At 52.3% G+C, this 21,680-nt stretch overlaps 1 protein-coding gene and 1 pseudogene across 1 annotated transcript in view; both read left to right on the forward strand.

Annotated features, from left to right (window-relative positions):
* The first annotated feature begins 2,941 nt into the window (after positions 1-2,941).
* On the forward strand, positions 2,942-3,661 carry LOC143398569 (barrier-to-autointegration factor pseudogene; annotated as a pseudogene).
* A 5,469-nt stretch (positions 3,662-9,130) lies between these two features.
* Positions 9,131-21,680, forward strand: part of Micall1 (MICAL like 1) — a 29,661-nt gene continuing 17,111 nt past the window's right edge. Inside the window, exons 1-5 of the mRNA XM_076855144.2 lie at positions 9,131-9,312; positions 13,489-13,537; positions 13,828-13,969; positions 19,506-19,594; positions 20,156-20,298. Coding sequence (XP_076711259.2) covers positions 9,167-9,312; positions 13,489-13,537; positions 13,828-13,969; positions 19,506-19,594; positions 20,156-20,298 — 569 coding nt within the window. The 5' untranslated portion in view covers positions 9,131-9,166. The remainder of the gene's footprint in view (positions 9,313-13,488; positions 13,538-13,827; positions 13,970-19,505; positions 19,595-20,155; positions 20,299-21,680) is intronic.

Consider the following 21,680-nt stretch of genomic DNA (forward strand, 5'->3'; position numbering starts at 1 on the left):
ACTAGAGAGCTCCTTCAGGGTGTAAGCCCTGCCCTGCCCCTGCCCCTTAACCTGGAGATTCAGGCACAGAACCTCTCTGAGTTTCTGCTTCCTCATCAGGCAAGCGGAGCCAGTCATTCTCCCACCTGTGCCTTTTCAAGTCCCAGCTCCTGACCCTCTAGAGGTGGTGGGGGTGTGGTGCTCACTCATGTCCACACAGGGCTGTGTCACCTGGGGGAGGCGTGCCCCAGCTACCTCTGCTCTCCTGGCAGGAAGAAGCAGCTCCCAGAGCTCCAAGGTGCGCAAGTCTCACTTTATGTCTGACAGGAAGAACTGCCTGGCCCACAGCACCACGTGGGTGGCATTCCCCTGGGAAGCTGTGTGACAACCTTTCTGGTCACCCAGTCCTCTCTCTGAGGTGACCCAGCTGTGTTAGGAAGGCTTAGGAACTGCTTCCACTCCACCTGCCAAGGGGCCAGGTGGACACTGATGGGGAGAAGGGAGGGCTCGAGTGGCCTGTAACCCCAGGTCCCCCCTCAACCACAGCCAAAGCATAATCGTGGCTTGCCACGCCAGGTCCTCTGGGCCCCTTTGCTCTCCTGTAGAGCAACAGGAGCCCAACCCTCAGGGCCCAGAAGACCACATTTCACTAAACTTCAATCCTGCTGCCTTGCTGGGAAAACCCCAGCACTAATAATACGTACCATGTTTGGAAGGGAGATGGGATGTCCCCAGAAAACCAAGGCTGAAGGCTGGAGGCTGCCTGTTCAGGGTTGGCCTTCGCATGGTGGGGCAGTGCCCCAGTGCTGTGGAGCTGGTTCTCCTGGCAGGGAAACATCTTAGTGGTGAAGAAAGTTCTTTATGAGCTCAGAAAGAGCTAGGCTGAGTTGTCACTGCACCTGTGACAGCTATGTGTCTTCCTGCAGGCTATTTAGCCTTTCTGAGCCACACCTTCCTTAGCAAATGGATGTAATGTGAGACTAGTTCAAAGGACTAGGAGGAATCAACAGGTAATTCACCGTGAGGAGAAGCAGCCCAGCTCAGCTCCCTAGGACGGCTGGTGCAGGGAGGGTTTAGCTGTGTGTCTTGTGGGCATCTCACAGTCCAGTGGGTACAGGTTCCTGCACACCATATGTCCTGGACCATGTGAGCGGCCCGCGCAGGGTTCGTGGTGGAAGGGTTCAGGGAGAGGCCTTTCTGAAGCTCTGTACACTGTGCCCAAGCCTCCATCATATCCCTGGTCTTGTCTTCCTGTGACTGTTGGTTGTGATTGTCACACACATCTCCACATCTGTCCCTCCAGGACAGACGGTGGAACTTCTCATGCACTCAGCACTGGCTTCCCCTTGGGGCTGCACTTAATTCTGAGGGTGGAATTCTGGGGGAGCTGTCTGGGGAGCCTTGGGGGAGGAGGCCATGTCTGGCCAGGTCTTGAGCCTGTATGCAATTTGGAAGAGCGGCAGTGGGGCAGGCGGAGGCTCAACAGCAGCTGCAGCCTGGTGAAGGGGTTTAGGCTCCTCTTCCAAGAGTCTCTGTGACCCTGAGCAAACACCTCCCCTGCCTGGCCTTAGGGTCTCCTCCCAGAACATAGAGAGAGGGCTTTGCTAGATTAGGAAATATGCCAGATCTGGCCTTTTAGTAGCTTCTTTGACTTGACTCCATCTTGAGACAGTTCCAGAGACAAAACCCAAGTATCTCCCAGCTCCGCAGGCTTGCTCCTTCCCAGTGACAGGCAGCACGTGGCCCTCTGTTTTCCAGGGCTTAGTTGGAGGATTTTCTTTTTCCTTTGAGAGGGGAGGGGCAAGCCCCAGTACCAGGAGGATTTTGTAGAATGTGTACATGTAGGGGCAGGATGGTCTGGGGAGAGAGGCTGAGGACAGCCGCCTGTCTTCAGACATAGCTGGGATTCCAGGGACCCAGGCCTCATGCAGGTGGTGGTAGTCCAGACTCGGAACCGCCTCTGGCTCAGCGAGGCAGATGCCACTCCTGCTCCTGAGCTGCCCACAACTTCCACTGGTCCTCGCCCTGGCTGGAGAGGCCCTATAATGCTCCCATTGTCCACCACCCTGCTAGGCTGCCCTAGGATACAGCTCAGAGCCTGGGCAGCGCTCATTCCCAGGGTGAAGAAGCCTGGTGAAGAAGCAGAGTGGTCAGACCCCCAGAAGTCATGGCCCTTGGGAATCCTAAACCAAGAATCCTGGAGTCCGACCCTCAAAGACACTTAGGAAAATGCAGCCCTGGATTAGAAGCCACAGGTGCCTCGGCTCCAGTCTGTCCAGCCCTGACATGTGGCCTGCGCATATAGGCCTACCCTCATCTATTTCTCATCATGAAAGTCATACTTGGTCCTCCCTGAAGTCCCTGGATTTCTGTCTATCCAGTGATCTGCCTGGGGCCCTGATATGGAGTAGGTAATTTTTTTTTTTCTTGTTTAGAACTGGGTTTAAATCAGACACATCTTTCTTTCTTTCTTTTTGGTACCAGGGATTGAACCCAGGGGCACTTAACCATTGAGCCACATTCCTACCCCTTTTTTTTTTTTTTTTACTTAGGGACAGGGTCTCACTAAGATGCTTAGGGCCTAAATTGCTGAGGCTGGCTTTGAACTTGTGATCCTCTTGTCTCAGCCTCCCGAACCCTAGGGATTACAGGCAGGCACTACCATGCCTGGCTTAAAATGCTTTTTTAAAATGAACAAGTGCTTACTACTATAACCAGAGCAGAAGTTTAAAAATTAACTACTGGTAAATATACTACAATTCTTCCTAACATGAGGTCCCTAGAGTAGGCAATTTGGAGAGGCAGAAAGTAGAACGGTGACCGTGGGGACTGGGAGAGGACCAGGGAGTTACTGTTTAGTGGGTTACTGATTAGCTGGGAAAGAAAAGAAAGTTCTGGAGAGGGCTGGTGGTGTCTGCTACACGATGATGTGAACGCGCTTACTCACCCACTGCTCACCACCATGGAACTGTGTGCATTGGTGTGGAGAAAATGGCAAATTCTATGTCATATATATTTTCCCACAATAAAAAAAAAATAGTAAAAAAAAAAAAAAAAAGAAGTTATATTAGCTAATTATGCTAAGTGAAAAAGCCAGACACAAAGACCGCATTGTGGATGTCGGAGTCCGTTTATATGAACTGCTCAGGACAGGCAGATTCGCAGGGACAGAAGACAGATCACTGGGTGTCAGAGGCAGGGAGGACGTGGAGAGCAGGGGAATTGGGAGTGAGTACTCCTAGGAACATAGTTTTCAGGGTGACGAGAATGCTCTAAGATTTAATAGTGGTAATGGTTGCACAAGTCTATAAATACAGGAAAAACAACTGAACTGTCTGCTTTCAAATCATGAATGTTGGAGTAGCAAGAGCAACCATTACAGGAGCCGGAGCTGCCTATTAAGCTCGATCAAGACGACAACCTCCCAAAAGCATGGAGACTTTGTGGCAGAGCCTATGGGTGAAAGCCAGTGGGGAGCCTGGCTGGGATTGGTGAAGTCCTGGGCAAGAAGCTGGAGGAAAGGGGCTTTGACAAGGCATACGTTGTCCTCGGGCAGTTTCTGGTGCTAAAGAAAGATGAAGACCTCTTCTAAGAATGGTTGAAGGATACATGTGGTGCCAATGCCAAGCAGTCCCGGGACTACTTTGGGTGCCTTTGAGAATGGTGTGACGCCTTCTTGTGATGTTCTCTGGGGAGCCCTCAATCCTTAGCCCCATTATCAAGTCTCCAGAGTTTGCAGCTGCGTGGGGGCTCCTGGCCCTCTACAAAGGAAAAGATTGCTGTTGTCTACTCCAGGGGCTTTGGGAGTTCTCTCCCCTCACCATTTCAATTTTTTTGGAATTTTTGCTCTTGCCTGCAACTCCCTTTCTCTCTCCCCTGCCAATTCCATGGAAACCATTAACCAGCTTTTCTGATTGGATTCCTGGCCCCTGCCCTTACCGCCCCCCCCTTCACCTCTGGTCTGTTTGATGCCATTTGGCACCTTTTTTGGCATAACAGTCATTGTCCTTGTAAAGTTTTTTAGATCAATAAAGACAATGGCCTTCAAAAAATAAAAATAAAAAATAATAAATAAAAAATGTCAAAAAAAGAATTGTAATGCATTCCACTGTCATATATAAATAAAATTATAAAAAGAAAAAAAATAAAATCATGTTACACCATGCAAGTTGTATCTCAAAACAGCTGTTATTTTCATTTTTATTTATTTGGTATTGGGACGGAACTCAGGGTGCTCCACCACTGAGCTACATCCCCACTCCTTTTTATTTTGAAACAGGCTCTTGCTAAGTTGCCCACGCTAGTCTCCAATTTGAGATCCTTCTGCCTCAGCCTCCCGAGTTATTGGGATTGTAGGCATGCACCCCTGTACCCGCCTGGCTCTAGTTGTTATTTTAAAAAGTCAGGGCTGGGGTTGTAGTTCATTGTAGAGCACTTGCCTAGCACGCGTGAGGCACTGGGTTCCATCCTCAGCATCACATTTAAAAAAAAAAGTATAAAGTTATACCTGTTGATACAAATTAAAACCATAGTTGCTTGTAAAAATAGCCCTCAATCTCACTCCCAGAATTAATCACTGACAGAATTTGGACATGAATCATTTTTTCCTGATGTTTAAAATTCTCTCGGGCTGGGGATGTGGCTTAAGCGGTAGCGCGCTCGCCTGGCATGTGTGCAGCCCGGGTTCGATCCTCAGTACCACATACAAACAAAGATGTTGTGTCCGCTGAAAACTAAAAAAAAAAAAATTAAAAAAATAAAAATAAAAATTTCTCTCAAAAAAAATAAAATTCTCTCTATGTGCATAATATATATAATGTATATTTATGTATCTAAATGTATATATTGTTTATGTAGGCTAGCCTGAACGATTTAGCAAGACAGTCAAACAAAATAAAAAACTGGGATCTTATCATACCTATTACATCACGACTTGCTTTTTTCCCTCTCTTTTTGAGGATGTATTTCCATAACATTATTTTAAAGCCATAGAGTCTGGCTGAGCAACCAGGCTAGTCTTGTGCCCCTGGCCCAAGTGATCCTCCTGCTTCAGGGACTTTAGGTGCTCCCCAACCCTCCTGGCCCTTCCCATGACATTCTTTTTCTGTTTTTTGACTAGGTATTGAACTCAGGGGCACTCAAGTACTGAGCCACATCCCAGCCCTATTTTGTAGTTTATTTAGAGACAGGGTCTCACTGAGTTGCTGATTGTCTTGCTGTTGCTGAGGCTGGCTTTGAACTTGTGATCCTCCTGCCTCAGCCTTTAGAGCTGCTGGGATAACAGGCGTGCACCATGCCAGGCCAATGACATTTTTTTTTAACAGCTGTTTTTTTTTTTTTTTTTTTTAAATCGGTCTAACTGTGCTGAAACTTAACTACCCAGTCCCTTACTAAAGAACATTCACATATGCTCAGAAGGCTGAGGCAGGAAGATGGCAAGTTCCAGGCCAGCCTAGGTAACTTAGCAAACCCTGTCAAAATTTGAAAAGGGCTAGGATGTAGCTCAGGGTAGAGCGCTTGCCTGGGTTTGAACCTCAGCACCTCCATCCTCAGGCCTCTTCCCAGTGCTTTGCTGTCGGTGGGTAATAAACCAACTGTCTCACGCTGGGCACGGAACCCAGGGCCTCACACATGCTAGGCCAGCGCTCCACCACTGAGCCACTCGCCCTGCCCAACCATAAATGTCTCAGCATGTAAGTCGTGGGGCCCTGGATGGCACTTCTAGACACAGTGCTGGAAACAGGTGGGCCAGCGCATCACCGGTGGGCAGGTCTTCACCTTCTATAGATATCGCTGATGTTGCACCTCGGGCAGGTGACCTCCAGTGAGTCAGAGCAGAGAGTAGATGGCGGGAGAAAGGTCAGGTGGGCATCTGCTGTCACCCCCAGAAACACATATCTTTGTCCCCAAACCCTCCCCTCCCGCTTCATGGTGCTTCTTTCCTCTCTTTCCCCCTGGTCCTGGGGGTCTAACCCAGGGCTTTGAGTACACTATGCTGGGCGAGCGCACTACCACTAAGCTGTATGCCCAGCTTACTTCCTCTCCCCTTTATTTCTCTGAAACTTACCTTTGGATCCGAGTGTGAAAATAAATGTGAGCCACAGTCCTGATCACGTGCACTTGTCCATTCTTAGAGCTGAGGAAATGTCAGCTTTCTCCACCCGCAATTGGTGCTTTTTTCCTTTCTTTTTGGTACCAGGGATTAAACCCAAGGGTGCTTTACCACTGAGCCACATCCCCAGCTCTGTTCAGTTTTTATTTAGAGACAGGGTCATTGCTAAATTGCTTAGCCTGGCTTTGAACTTGCCATCCTCCTGCCTCAGCCTCCTGAGCTCCTGGGATAACAGGCGTGCACCCCCACACCTGACTAATGGGTTCTTTTTCCTCTTGCCTTCACTTCCTCTTTCTCAACTCTCCTGCAGAGCGTGTTGGCTGGAAGAAGGGTAAGCGGAAGAAAAGTACACCCCGCACCTCCCACCCAGACCAGCAGACTCCTCTTGGCTTCCTGCTCCTGGGCTTCCTTTCCCCTTGCCCTTACCTGGCCAGACGCAGAGACAGCTCCCTCAACTGACTAGTCTACACTTCCTTGCCAGGACCCTGCTCCCCAAGTGGGACACCTGAACTGGGAAGAGGCAAACCTCTCACCGCTTTTGTGTGTGTGTGTGTGTGTGTGTGTGTGTGTGTGTGGTGCTGGGGACAGAACCCAAGGCCTCACACATGCTAAGCAAGTGTTCTTCCACTGAGCTACAGGCCCAGCCCCACTTACTGACAGTTAAAAAACAAAACAGAAAAACACTGAATTAAGGATCCAAGTCCCTCAATCCTAATCCTGAAATTATAGCCTGACTTCAGGCAAGTGGCTGGACTTGCCTGCCTGTGGCTTCTGGCCTTCTCTGTGAATACAGACCCACCTTCCACCTGAACCCTGGATTCAGTCTGCCCTGCATGTTCACGTCCATTATCTCATCTGTTTATTCACAACCCTGGGAGGCAGTCAGAGCAAAGATTATCATCCCCATTTTACAGGGTATGAAATTGAGGTTCTCCAGGGGTGAGTTATTTGGCCTGCAGTCACCCAGCTGTGGTCACACAGCTGTGGTGATAGAGGTCCTCCCTTCAGAGTCTGGTGAGCTGACTCAGGCCGAGCTTATAAAGCCCACAGGGTTAATGGAGCCCAGAGGGCTGTGCTGTATAAGCTGTTATTATGGAAATGGGAGGCATCCAAGTCAGATCAGGAGCCCCTTAGGACAGGGGTACAATCCCTTCTGGGAATTTTCTTTTTTGGGAGGTGCTGGGGAGGGAACTCAGGGCTGTGTATATGCTAAAGATGTGCTCTGCCACTGATCTACATCCCCAGCCCCTCCTGGGTTGCAATGAGTGTACTAGTTGGAAGACCAAGGTCTAATATCAGATTCCTGAGTCTAAGTTCATGATTTATTTATTTATTTTAGTTGTAGAGGGACACAATACCTTTATTTATTTTTATGTGGTACTGAGGATTGAATCCAGTGCCTCACACGCACTAGGCGAGCGCTCTACTGCTGAGCCACAATGCCAGCCTCCTACGTTCATGATTTAATGGACATATCTCGAACTTTGATTTCCTGGGAGCTGCTTTCCACAGGGGACAAGACTGGTGGAAGGAAGCTCCTGGCTGGTGAGGAGCCAAGAGGGCTGGCTGGGCATTTACGTCCCAGCAGCCCTTTACTTAGTGGCCTGAGAATCCACCTTCTAGGCCAAGATAGTGGCCTTCCAGCTTTGGACAAGCCCTAGCAAGCTGGGGTCCCCGGGCTCTGGGTCCTGGATCTGTGGACTTTGAGGTGAAGGAATTCCCCAAGTTTCTCTCTTTCCCTGACAATTGGCCCAAAAAGGCTCAGATGACATGTTGGGTACAAAAGGTTTCAATTTATCTCATCACATGCTTACCAGGTACCAATAATTAGAATGTAGGGGGATCAGGCATGTTACATTTCCATCCTCTAATTCACCTTTTAAAGCAGAAATGGTCCCCATTTTCAAGAAATATGGGAGCTGAGATTCAGGCAGGCCCAAGATCATGTGCCAGAGGAGGGGGGAAAACCAGGATCTGAGCCTGGGGTTAATATGACTCCTAAACCCAGATGACTAAGACCTGTTCCTTCTCTTGGAAGGTGGTGACAGACCCTTCCAACTAGCCATTGCACTGGTCAGAGTGACATCACTGCCTGCAGCTGATCATCTGCCTGCCTGTGGTCAGCAGAGGCTTCGGGGAGGGGTCCTCTGAGTTTTGAAGGGACCAGCAGATGGATGGTGGGCTGGGGAGCTTCCAAAGCCAGATGTGAATGGCCTGCCTGGGCCTGCTTCCCATAGGTCCCTCCAGGGCAGCCAGTTCACTGCCACTCTAATCAGGGTCAAGAGACCCCAGAGGAGTGTGGGAGTCCCCTGAGCTGGCACAGGGCTCGTGAGGGGAACTGTGCAGGAGCAGCTGTAGGGCTCAGTCCTCTCACTGCAGGGACACCTGGGTAGAAGGTGGCGATTGATGGGGGTTTCCCTGGAGGCCAGAATGGCTGGCTGGTGGTCAGGGGCGCTCTACAGTGGTGGGATGGGATGGGGAGAGGTGGTGGCCCTCTGGGAGTGGGTGGGCTTTGGGGTCTGCCGGGAAGCTGCCTCAATAAAGTTGCAGGCGGGGTCGGGTGGGTGGGGTCTTTGAGAAGTCCGCGGACCGTCGGGAGCGGGGAGGAGGGGAGGGAGGCGTCCCCGGTGCCGGGAGGCGGGCTGGGGAGCAGCGGGGCGGCGGCGGGTCGCCCCGGGGCTCCGGGAGCGGGAGCGGGGCTCGCGGGCCGGGGCGATGGGGCGAGGCCGGGCCGGGGAGGGGGCCGCGGCGGGGGCGGGGCCGCGGCGGGGTGGGGCGCCGGCCGCCTCCCGCTCCCCGGCGGCGCGGGCGGGGACGCAGGCGACGGGCGCCGGCGGCCGGCCCACAATGAGGGCAGCGGGCCGCGGTGAGTAAGCCGCGGCCGGCCGGGCCGGGCCACGCGGGCGGCGGCTCTCGGGCAGGTCGGGGCAGGCCGGCGGGCGGGGCGGCGGGGAGCCGAGCCCGGGCCGCGCCGCAGCCAGGAGGACGCCGAGGCCGCCCGCCCGCCCGCCCGTCGCGCCCGAGCCCGAGCCGCGGCCGCCGCCGAGCCGGAGCCCGAGCCGCAGCCCGCCGGCCATGGCGGGGCCGCGGGGCGCGCTGCTGGCCTGGTGCCGCCGCCAGTGCGAGGGCTACGGCGGCGTGGAGATCCGCGACCTGAGCAGCTCCTTCCGGGACGGCCTGGCCTTCTGCGCCATCCTGCACCGGCACCGGCCCGACCTGCTGTGAGTGGCGGGGCGCGCGGGGCGGCGGGCGGGGCGGGGACCGTCGCCCCCCTCAGTGACGCGGTGGCAGGCGCCGCCCTGGGACGCAGACCCCGACCGGGCCAACGGCTCTGGGACGACGGAGACCCCCGACCCGGCACCCCTCCCCCACCGGGCCGCGACCCCGCCCGCTGGGACGCCAGCCCTGGCCAGCCCAGGGGCGCTGACCCGCGCCGCCCGGCAAGGTTTCCGGAGAAAGGACGCCGAGCCTCGCAGGCCCTGACCCTGCGAAGGAGCGCTGAGCCCCACCTTGGGGACCTGGGCGTCTTTTACGCTAAACTCCTTTCTAGGGACACACAGAGTCCGCCTTTTCCCTACTGGTGCCCAGGACGCACCACCCCAGAATCTGATTGTAGGAGATCAGTATCTGTCACCCCAAGATAGACTTCTTCTGCAGGTTTGAGCTGATCTGAGAAATGGCAGACTCTGAGGTCGCCCGGTCCATTTGTAAAAGAAATTCACACATTAGGGGAATCAACGTCTGTAAGGGGATCCACCAGAGTAAAGTGTCTCCCTGGGAGGAGGGCTGCTGGGGACTGCTGGCTGCGGGAGAGACCTTCCCTGCTCGACCTTCGCTGGCCACACAATTCCTCCCCTCCCCCAGCCCCAGAAACCCCAGCCCTAGTTCCTTGCTGTCTCTGGATGCTATAGAAGCTTCAATCCCACTCTAAGTTCTTAGAGCCCCATATTTTATGGGACTCAAGGCTGACATATGTCACTAAGTTTAGTTTCTCTTTTGTTTTGTTCAACTATTTTATGTCAATTTAATTCATAGGCCAGCCAAGAATCTAGAAGGGTGGAGGGAAGCCATCCTCTTCCCCGACACTTCCATAAGGCACTGAGGGCTGATCACCCTGTGGGGCCACTTGCTCTGGAAAGACCAGTGAACTGTCACTTCTGACGCCCCAGTGCACCATTCAGGCACAGAGGAGCCCCTCGATTAATGAATGATTGCTGGATAACAGGAGGCACACCATGTCCCCAAACACCTCTCCAATTAGGAATCAGGCCTGCCTTCCCAGTGTGTGCCCTGCGCCCCTATTGTCCTCAGCAGGGTATGAGGTGGGCTAGAGAGGAGTCAGGCATGTGCCTTGGGAAGACTCAGGTGCACAAGTTCCCGTTGAGAACTGTCAATCAGCTTTTCGAGGTTTTGAAGTGACCCCTTCCTGCCTGGAGCTGCCCAGTGAGGTTCTAGTAGGAAAATGTATTCAGTCCCCCTGAGCAATTGGCTTGGGCTCCTGCCTCAACCCTCTCTGCTGGCCTGAACCCTGGAATCTCTTCCTTCCTTTCACTTATTCATTCATAAAACAATAGGTGAAAGTTTATCTGGTGTTCACCATTTCTTTTGCTTTTGGTCTCAATTGCAAATTTTGAATTGAAGTCCTGGTCCTTAGTTCTCTGTGCTTACAGCCTGCTGGCAGGACCCCCTCCTGCTCCAGCCTGGCAGGGCCTGGAGTCTTTCTGTGCTCTTTCACCCCGCATCTGCCCTGGAAGGGCTCTGAAAGGATCACCCCAAGAATTGGATGGTACATGCACCCAGTTTACTCTGTGCCTTGTGGCACCGTGTCTGTGGAGATGGGCTGGGCCCAGGAGGAGAGGGTTTTGGAGGTATCAGTATAGAAGGGAACAGATGAGGTGGTGACATAGGTGGCCTGCTGCCCTCTGTGGAGCATGTGACACTATACTTGGGGAGTTCAGGAGCAGGGGCTTGAGGTGGAGGAGAAGGGGCTGGGCCTGGACCCTGTGTTGGAGCAGAGGCTGGAGGGGTCATCTCTTTTGGCTGGGGACCAGTGGTGAGGCATAGGGCAGGGACCAAGCCTAGAGCAAGAATAGACTTGGGTGTCAAGCTAACCTGTTTGGTGGCCCTGAGCCTGTTGGCATCCAAGTGAAGGCTCCCTGGTTCTTAGGTTTAGGAAGTCTTTGGGTTCCCCCAGGCATCTGTAAGGTGGGATTGATTCATAAGAATAATAGGGATTGTTGTGAGGATTAAATGAGATAATAAGCATGTAATTAACATTAGTTATTATAAGTGGTGTTATTAGGCAGCAGGGGAGGATGACGGTTTACTCCTTCATCCAACAAGTACTTATAGAGTTGTCTGTGCTGGACACTGTATAGGTAGTAGAGACACCAACCAACAAACCTCAAAACAACTGGATGTGGCAGCACACACATGTAATCCCAGCGGTTTGGGAGGCTGATACAGGAGGATGGCAAGTTTGGGGCCAGCCTCAGCAACTTAGTGAAGCCTTGTCTCAAAAAAAAAGTAAAAGGGCTGAGGATGTGGCTCAATAGTTAAGCACCCCTGGGTTCAATCCCCAGTAGCGGGGAAAAAAAAAATTGTGTGGAGGAGAGAGTGGCTTCCCTCCCAAGAAGAAATCCAGAACCAAACCCAGCCATTAGTTTGCTAGGGAAGCCAGGCCCCAGTGAACAGCCAGTTGCACAGGAGAAGAACTGAGGCCCAGGTCCCACAGGGGAGAATGATGGTAGGGATGGGTCTCCGTGAGCCAAGGTGTAGGGCTGGGGGTGAGGCCAGAACCGCCTTGTACAGTGGCTCAGGGCAAGGCCGGTATTGTACAGTGGTTTCAGCTCCTGGCACTGTGAGCCCTGCCAGGGTGGACCAGTGCTGGCCCAGGCTTCTGCTGGGGGAGAAGGCGCTGCCCGCCCCCCCCATGCAGGCATTGCTGAGCTCCCTTGAAGCCAGGGATCATGTGGATTTCATTTTTGTTTCTTTGTCTCCCCTAGAGTCTAGAACTTTCCAGGTGTCACAGACAAGGAGACTGAGTGAAGGGGGTTAAATGACTTGCCTAAAGTCACCCACAGGAGACTTAGTGAAGCAGCTGAGGGTCGAGGCCAGGGTTGGCCAAGGGGATCAGAGCTGGTGTCTGGCCCCCACCCATGAGCCCCGCCAGGGTTCGCCCGCAGCCCTTCCTTGCCTTCCCCCGGGGTCCGTGGTCCCTGGACATTGCCTCGGAAAGTGTGGGGTGAGGGGCCGTGGGCTGCTTGCCTGCTCCCTCACCAAGCCCAGGTTCTGCCAGCCCTCGTACCAGCCTGGGAGCTGGGTGTAGGCTTCCCCAGTGGGGAAATGAAGGCCGGAAGGACAGCAGGCCTGCCCACGGTCACACGGCCTGGCCTGCAAGAGCAGGGACTGAGGTCCAGGACACGGGCCACTTATCTCAGCAGCAGCTTCCAGCCATAGAAGGAAGCAGAAGGCCCCAGTGGGTGGACCCAGGAGAGGGCCCGCAGGGAGGGTGGGTAGGCAAAGGCAGCAGGGGCCTCTCACCTGGCCCACCTGAGAAAACCTGGGACCCCCTCACTGTTCCACATCAAAGGAAGTTGTCCCCAGGAGTGACCCAGAGTGACGAGCCAGCTGATGAGGGCCAGTAGCCCTGGAGTGTGTCCCACTTCCACTCTTGTCCAAACTTGTTCTATTTCTGGCCCAGTTAATAAAAGCATTCATCCCTGGGCTGGGCAGGGTTCAGAGTCAGTGGGTTGGTGGGACTTGTGTGACTCTGACATGACAAGCAGAAGGCCAGAGATCCCTACCAGGGCTGGGTGGTGTCCTCTCTCGAGGCCGCAGTGCCCTCATTTGTGGAATGGGATAGGTGCCTGCCATAGGGCTGCCTCGGATCATGTCAATGAGATGAAGGAGCTCAGCACGGCGTCGCTCAGAGGCCCTGTCATTGAGGGTGCTTGCCCTGTCTCCAGATGGCTTCCAGGGAAGAGTCTGGACTTGAAAGCTAGGTCTTGTCTTTTTTTTTTTTTTGTACCAGGGATTGAACTCAGGGGCACTTGACCACTGAGCCACATTCCCAGCCCTATTTTATATTTTATTTAGAGACCAGGTCTCACTGAGTTGCTTAGCACCTGGCTGGCTGAGTTGCTGGGGCTGACTTTGAACTCGAGATCTTCCACCTCCACCTCCACCTCCACCTCCCTGGGATTATAGGGAAAGCCGGGTCTTAAACCCTCCTTTCCCAGCCATTCCCTAGCCTCTGCCTGCAGGGCGCCGTGGGATGCCCTGGGTCCCTCCTGGCAGGTGCTGGCTGCCTCGGTTTCCTCCTCAGGAGCCCCAGCACACTCCCGAGCCGTCCCCTCCTCTCTGACCAGTGCTCTTCCTTCCTTTGCCTCTTGCAGAGATTTTGATTCACTTTCCAAGGACAATGTCTTTGAGAATAACCGTTTGGTGAGTCCCCGGATGGACGGAAGTGTTTGTGTGGGGGTGGGGGGCTGGGGGTGAGGGCAGGGGTCTTGCAGGGCGGCTGCCTTTGCATGTGGGGCGCAGGTCCTAGAAAAGGCCATGCCTGGCGTCAGCCCCCCAGGCCATCCCGTGGGGTTGGGGTGGTCCTAGAGCCACATTGCCCTATTCTACTGTGAGGAGTTAGGCCTGGGCGAGGCGGGTCCACTAACTGCCTCTTCGTTGCCTCTTCTGCCGTGGCTCTTCCTGCCCCTACCCCGCACCTGCCCCCACCCCAGGCCTTCGAAGTGGCTGAAAAGGAGCTGGGCATCCCTGCTCTCCTGGACCCGAATGACATGGTCTCCATGAGTGTCCCTGATTGTCTGAGCATCATGACCTATGTGTCCCAGTACTACAACTACTTTGCCAGTCCTGGCCAAGGTGAGAGGGGACCCGCCTTTGGGAGGCTGGCCCTGCGAGGGCCTGTTCCTGTTTTCTGGTGTAAGCAGGCGACTGGGAGATGGCCACGGCTGTTCACTTAGTCATGAGTTCACACATTTGAATGCTTATTGGGGGAAACATCGCTGTGCCAGGCCCGCTGCAGCTGTTGGGCGATTGCTGCTTCTAGTTTGCACAGCCCCACGGGGAGGTGATAACAAGCACAGAAACCAAAACCTGAACCTTTTGTCAGGAGTGCGAGCTCATCCGCTCTGAGAGTTCACCTCCCAGCCCTGACTTCCTGTCTGCAGATGCTTCCCTGTCTTTCTCCTCTAGCAAGACAGTGGCCCTGTCCTGTCGGGCTGTGTGCCGTGTCCTCCACAGAGATGACTTCTAAGGCCTGAGAACTGAGAACCTGGGAACTGGGCTGGGGGCGATGAGGCTGCCTCTCTGCTCCAGGCCAGGTGGCTGGGTGTCCTGTGCAGAAACCCCTCCTGGGACAGCTGGGCCTCCCCATCTGCAGAGAGGAAGTGGGCCCAGAGAGGGGAGCAGTGCTCAGGAACACAGCAGAAAAGCTAATCAGCTGGGAGGAGAATCCAGGAGCCCCAAATCCTACTTGGGGTCACTGCTGCCCATGGGTCCTCAGGGCCCCCACTTGGGTCCTGTCTCCTGCCTCTGTTCTCCATTATGGACAGACCCAGCCCATCTGTTAAAAAAGAAAAAAAAAGGAGTCAGTGGTTTTATTTTTTTTACTAAAAGTAAACATGTTTACTATAGAAAATTTAGAACAAAGAAAAAGCATAAAAATTAAAAGAATTTGTTATTTGCTTCCCCCATGAACACCAGGGTTGATGTCAAAGTGCACAAACTGCATTGTGCATTTTAATAGAAGTCAGAGTGAAAAGACATAGTTCTGGGCGTCCTTAGGTTCTGCACCTGCAGGGTCAACAAACCTCCTGCCAAAATTATTCAAGGGGCTGGGGATGCACTCAGTGTAGACCATTTGCCTAGCATGCTGGAGGCCCTGGGTTCCATCCCTAGCACTGTAAAGAAAAACAAAACAAAACAAAAAGTTTCATCTGTATTGAGCAACTACAGACTTTTTCCAGGTCATCATTTCCTAAAAAATACTGTAGGCCAAGCAGGTGAGGTGGTGCAATCCTGTAGACCCATTTACTTCGGAGGCTGAGGCAGGAGGATAGCAAGTTCAAGGCCAGCCTCAGCAATTTAGCTAGGCCCTAAGCAATTTAAGGAGACCCTCGGATAGAGTACCCTTGAGTTCAATCCTGGTATCACAAACAAACAGAGGGAAAAACAAAACAAAACAAAAAAAAAAACAGTAGGACAGCTTTTTACATGGCATTTACATTGTGTTACATATTAAAAATAATCTGTAGATGATTTAAAGTCTGCAGTATGATATTAAAAAAATGTACATGCATGGGCTGGGGTTGTGACTCAGTAGTAGAGCACTTGCCTAGCACGTGTGGGGCACTGGGTTTGATCCTCAGCACCACATAAAAATAAAATAAAGATATTGTGTCCATCTACAACTAAAAATGTACACAGGAGGATGTACATAGGTTATATGTAAATCATCATTTTATTTAATTTGTTTATTTAAAAAATACTTTTGGTATCGGGGATTGAACCCAGGGGTGCTTTACCACTGAGTTACATCCCTAGTAGCCGGGTCTCCCTCAGTTAATTGCTTAGGGCCTCGCTAAGTTGCTGAGGCTGATCTTGAACTTGAGATCCTCCCGCTTGGATTATAGGGTGAGAACCCCTGCACCTGTTCCGTCACCATTTTAGATAAGGGGCTTGTGCGGGTGGGAATTTTGGCATCTGCACCCAAAACTACTGCACTTCTAGGCACCACAGTCTTTGGTGAGGCAGTCTAGCTGGAGTGGAGATTCAGAGGTGGACTCAGGAGTTCCCCTCTGGGTGACAGCGATTTCACCTCCCTTTCTCAGCCTCTCCTCTTTTTTAATGCTACAGGGATTGAACCTGGGGTGCTCAACCACTGAGCCACGTCCCCAGTCCTTTTTTAGTTTTTTATTTAGAGACAGGGTCCTGCTAAGTTGCTTAGGAACTCACTAAATTGCTGAGGCTGGTTTTGAACTTGTTCTCTTCCTGTCTCAGCCCCCACCGCCCCCCCCCCAGTTACTGGGATTACTGGTGTGTGCCACTGTGCCCGGCATCAGTTTCTCCTTGGCAATGGGATAATAGTGCCCATCTAGCCAGGCACAGTGGTGCTCATCTGTGATCCCAGCTACTCCGGAAGCTGAGGCAGGAGAATGGTGAGTTTAAGGTCAGCCTCGGCAACTTGCTGAGACCCTGTCTCAAAATATAAAATAAAAAGGGCTGAGGATGCAGCTTAGTGGTTGGCAATTTAGCCCTGGGTTCAACCCCCCAGTACTAAAAAAAAAAAAACCCTAAAAACTAGATTATTGATTGTCCTTGATTTAGGATGATTCAACTTGATTTTTCAATTTTTCTGTGGTATGAAAGCAATATGCATTCTGTAGAAACTGTTTTCCTAGTTTTGAATTTTGCCCTTTTTCTGGGCCAGGAACAGCTGATACTCTACAGTGTGTTGTGTTGCTAAGCTGTGATGTCCCGGAGGTTGGGGTAATAAATGAATTTCTGACTTAGGGAATTTCTGAGGTGTGATGTTTTTATCGGGGCACAAACCATTTTACGCATGGGAGCACTTGTGCCCCTTTATTCGCTGATCCCTGTTTCTCTTGCTTAATGATCAGGATTTATGAATGGACTGTGATTGAATCTCAACTTACCTCCCAGTGTCCTTGTACCAAGTCCTTCCTGGCAGACCCCTCCTGGGGGACCTGCAGGGTGGGTGTGCCCTGGTGGGCTGCTCTGCTTCCCTGCGGGGGTTCTCGTTGAGAAGGGTACAGCTGGTACCTCTCACACATACCACTTGGCCTCTAAATGAGACCATTTTTATCCCATCTGTTGCTCCAGCAGAGGAAACAGTGATGCGTTCCAACCCCGGAGGCAAAGCTGGCTGGTGGCTCCCCAGATGCTCCTGTATTGAGCTTTCTGGGCCAGGGAAGGGGTTTCAGGGGTGATTTTTGACCAGACTGACTTTCACTGAACTTGGTAGCTTTGGATCCGCACTGTGTTTAGCTTGTATGGGGGGCTTGAGGGTGCCAGTGACCTTGGGCACATCAGGTGACCCCTGCCTGGCCAGGGAGTTGGGGCTTGAGTGTAGGAAGCCCCACAGTCATGGGAATCCGCAGAGGGGCACCTGTCCACAGGGTGCAGAGCAAGTGTCCTCAGGAGGAGGCCCAGAAGCTCCGTGTGGCTTCCTGGGCCTCTCTTCCTGGGCTTCCTGGGCCTCTGTCCGTGGGCTTGACTGCTCCCTGCCCCAGCTGCAGTCCTGTTTGGTTTCTTGCGCATCTTTGAGCGTCATGTCCCGTCCCTGCTGAGCGGCTCCTTGCTGGTCTGCCCCTGCCTCCCTCCTGGTGGGCTCCCTCCTGCCCACCCTCCTGTCTCCAGTTTTGCCTTCTCCAGGTGGACATTCCTGCTGCCCACCTCATGGGGAAGCTGTCGTGGTGTAGGGTACAGATTCTTCAGTGCTGGAGTGGAGCCAGGGCCTGGTGCACACTAAGTGCAGGCTCCACCACTGAGCCTCGCCCCGGTCCCCAAGAGCTGCCTTACCCCCCTTCTTTCTCCTGTGGACCATCTTTGTCTTGTTCATGGCTGTGCAGCCCCGGCACTTTCTCACACATTTACACACATTTAAGCAAATATTTATTGAGTCCCTACTATGTGCCAGGCCTGTGCCAGATGCTGGGGAGACCACTAAGAGGGGACAGGCTCAGGACTTACATTCTAATGAGGAGGGCAAAAGGGAGAATAGATCAGTAAGTAGTATCACTTCAAGGAATAAATAAGGAGCAGGATGAAGAGCAATGGGGGAAACGGGGTGCAGGGGCGCACGCTTGTAATTCCAGATACTGGAGAGGCTGCGGCTGGAGAATCAAAATATAAGGCCTGCCTGAACAAGTAAGCGAGTCCCTATCTCAAAACAACAACAAAACAAAACAAAATTAAAAAAAGTGGGGGACTGGGGCTGTAGCTCAGTGGTCAAGCACTTGCCTAGCATCTGTGAGGCACTGGGTTTGATCCTCAGCACCTCATAAAAGTAAAATGAAAGTATTGTGTCCATGTACAATTAAAAAATATATTTTTAAAAAGGGGTGGCTGAGGATGTGGCTCAGTGGCTCAGTGACCCCTGGATTCAGTCCCTAGTACTGAAAAACAAACAAACAAACAGTTTTGGAAGACTGAGGCAGGAGGATCACAAGTTCAAAGTCAGCCTCAATAACTAAGAAGGCCCTAAGCAACTTAATGTCTCAAAATAGAAAATAAAAAGGGCTGGGGATGTGGCTCAGTGGTTAAAACCCCCTGGGTTCAATCCCTGGTACCAAAAAATTAAATAAATAAATAAATAATAAGGGGAGGGAGTGGTGTCTTGGATGGGCGGTCAGGGAGGGCCTGATGTCTTAAAGGAGAAGGAGGCCCAGGTGGCCCTGTGGAAATCCTGGGGGAGGAATGTTGCTGGCCGGGGTAGCAGGGGGCATGTGCTGCTGTGAGTGATGGGGAGGAGGCGGGGCAGGATGCAGAGCAGGTCTTGGAGGGACTGGCTGAGGCTGCTGGGCTTCCAAACCTTTGAGGGTGACTCACAGTAAGGACGTTTTCTGGCACGCTCCCAGGACACGCACACGTATATAACTGAAACAAGTTTTAGGAAACAGTTCTTCCCCTTAGAACATGTGATGCACTTTACAACGTGCAGATATTTTCTGTTCTGTTCCGTCTTGTGAACGTGCTGGTCGACCTCTCCTCAGTGCTTTGAGATGTGTTCAGGGGCCTGACGTTTGGTCAGTGCATTGTAGATGATAAGGCCGTTGTGATTAAATTTTTAAAATACCATCAGTGGCCTTTTCTTGGGTACACAGTTCTGTGGACTTGGGGTTTGTTTTAATCCTGGGGTCCAGAGCAAGTGTTCATTTAACATGTGCTGTGGCAGGAAGGAGCTGGGTCCCAGGGAGCCTTGGGTGGGGGTTGTCCTCTCTGAGGAATAGTGGACAGGGTTCTGAGCTGCATCTGCTCACCTGTGAGGTGAGCAGTGGCCACAGGAGATGCAGCATCCTCAGGTTGGCACCGAAGGCTTTTTGCTTTCCCCTCCTCCAACCCTCTCGCTGGGCTGCGAAGGAAACTGCTCTCCTGCCACGCGTCCACCGATAATTCTCTGATCGTCCTGTTGTCATATGAGCTGTGCGCAGTAGTCATTACTGTCCCCCTTTTACAGGGCTCAGTGAGGTTAGATGGCCTGTCCTTAGCACATGACTTGCAAGTGAAGGTGCTCCTGGCCTGTGATGGGGAGCCTCCTCTCGTCCTGTGGTGCCTCAGGGTTGAAGGCTTCGAGCTGACCTCTTTGGGCAGGGCGGGGCCTCCAGCGGCTGCAGGATCCCCACCTGCCTCAGGCACCTTTCCTGTCTCTTGGCAGGTGGCATCTCACCCCCCAAGAAAGACCTGGCACCCTCCCCCCCACCCTCTACAACACCCACCGTGGCGGAACCAGGAGACAAGGGCCAGGTATGCAGATGCCTGGGTGCAGAGTGGGCTGGGGGACAACTGCAGTGACGCATGCTCCAGAGAGAGCCAGGCCCAAGTGGGTCCCCAGGGAGGCCACGTGGGACTGAGACTAGCCAGGGTCATTCTATAGGTGGGACCCAAGTCTCAGGTATGCTCACGGTCACAGTGCTGGGCAGTAGAGACAGCTCTAGGAGGGAAGACAGGCAGATGAGGTGAATTAAGAGACAGCCTTCAAGGCGGGCCACCCGAGGGAAGGGGAGGCCGAGCCTTCACAAGGCACTGCTTTTCCTGGGGGCAGGAATCCTCAGAGACCAGAAGTCAGGTTTTCTGTTCCATCCTAGCTCAATGACCTTGACAAATCTTTCCCCTTTCCGGGCTTTGGCTTCCTCATCTGGGGCACAGTGACAGGATCCCCTCGCTGCCCCTCCTAGGGTTCTGATCCTTGCCTGTGACCACCATGAAGCCTGGTGCACACTTTAGGGACAGTGGCTGTGACAGGGAAGGAGAAGGGTGTGTTCTGTTCTGAATTGCATGGCTGGTGACTGTACCCATTCCCTGCAGGGCGAGGAGCTCCCCCCAGGCAGCCTGTCGGAGCAGGCCCCCCAGCAGGCCCCCAGCAGCACCTGTGCGGCCTGCCAGCAGCACGTGCATCTGGTGCAGCGGTACCTGGCCGAGGGCAGGCTGTACCATCGGCACTGCTTTCGGTGAGTGTAGGGGTCATGCACGTCCCTTGTCACCCTGGGTTTATTTTCAGTTAGGTCTCACTAAGTTGCCCAGGCTGGCCTTGAACTTGGATCCTTCTGCCTCAGCTTCCTGAATCACTGGGATTACAGGTGCACATCACTGTGCCTGGCTGTGCCAGGCATCTTGATGGGCTCTGGGCTAGAGCATCTGGCTTATTCCCATTTTACTGAGGAGCAAACTAAGGCTTTAGTAATGGGAAAGACCTGCTCAGTCACATAATTAGATTGAAATCTCGTGACCAACACGGTTGGAGCTCAGGGTTTCTGCTGCAGTGCCCTAGCTCTTGAGGATAACTACTTGACTGACGAACAGCATATACTTGAAAGCCATTGGGAAAAAAAAAAGGTTTTAAAAAAACCCCAGTAACAACTTGCTTTAAGTTGGCTCTCTGGTGCAAGCCAGTTTTAAGGAAGTAGAATATAACAAGCAAGGAAAATGCAAAAACTTAGTGAAAACCTTTTTTTTAGTGCTATCTTGGGGATGTACCTCAGGGCTTTGTACATGCTAGGCAAATGCTCTACCACTGAGCTGCACCCCCAGCCCCCAAACATTTTATGTTAGAAAAAAGAAACCGGAGGCTGGGGATGTGGCTCAAGCGGTAGCGCTCTCACCTGGCATGCGTACGGCCCAGGTTCGATCCTCAGCACCACATTCAAACAAAGATATTGTACCTGCCGATAACTAAATAAATAAAATAAATTAAAAAAAACTATATATTTAAAAAAAAAAAAAAAAAGAAAAAAGAAACCGGAAAGGAAAATTGAAAATATGTAGTCAAGGGCAGCCATGCATGGAATTCCAGCACTTGCTGGATCTGGTTTGGTGCCTGTACATATGAGAACAGCCCCAGGCCCAGGAAACAGGCTACATCAATACAGTCACATCTGGCCACCTAGGCATCATTTGAGAAACTCTTTACAGTGACTCTTAGTAAAACATGCTTTTGACATTGGTGACTTGGTGTAAATACCTGAAATGAAACTCTTGTCAATAGTCGCACACACAGAATAAGAGGCTCATAAAGCAGTGTTTATCCTTGCTTGCATTATTTACTGATATATTTTATTCTGCTTTATTAAAAACAAATAAACCTGGGACTGGGGGGGTATAGCTTGGTGGCTGCGCAATTATGAGGCCCTGGCTTTGATCCCCAGTACTGAGAGGGGAAAAGAAGGGAAAAAACAAACCAACCCACAATAAACAAACCTGGCTGGTTTAAAACCACCCAGTTGATTCCCTGGGCCGTAGTACTTCTGGGGCAAACCTTTGCTTCTTCCTCTTGCAGCACAAACTGAAGTGTTTCGCAAGTGCTTTGCTGATTGTGTTGTTCCCATGTGCCTCC

This window comes from Callospermophilus lateralis, chromosome 4, assembly GCF_048772815.1.
Source record: "Callospermophilus lateralis isolate mCalLat2 chromosome 4, mCalLat2.hap1, whole genome shotgun sequence".
NCBI classification, from domain to species: Eukaryota; Metazoa; Chordata; class Mammalia; order Rodentia; family Sciuridae; genus Callospermophilus; species Callospermophilus lateralis.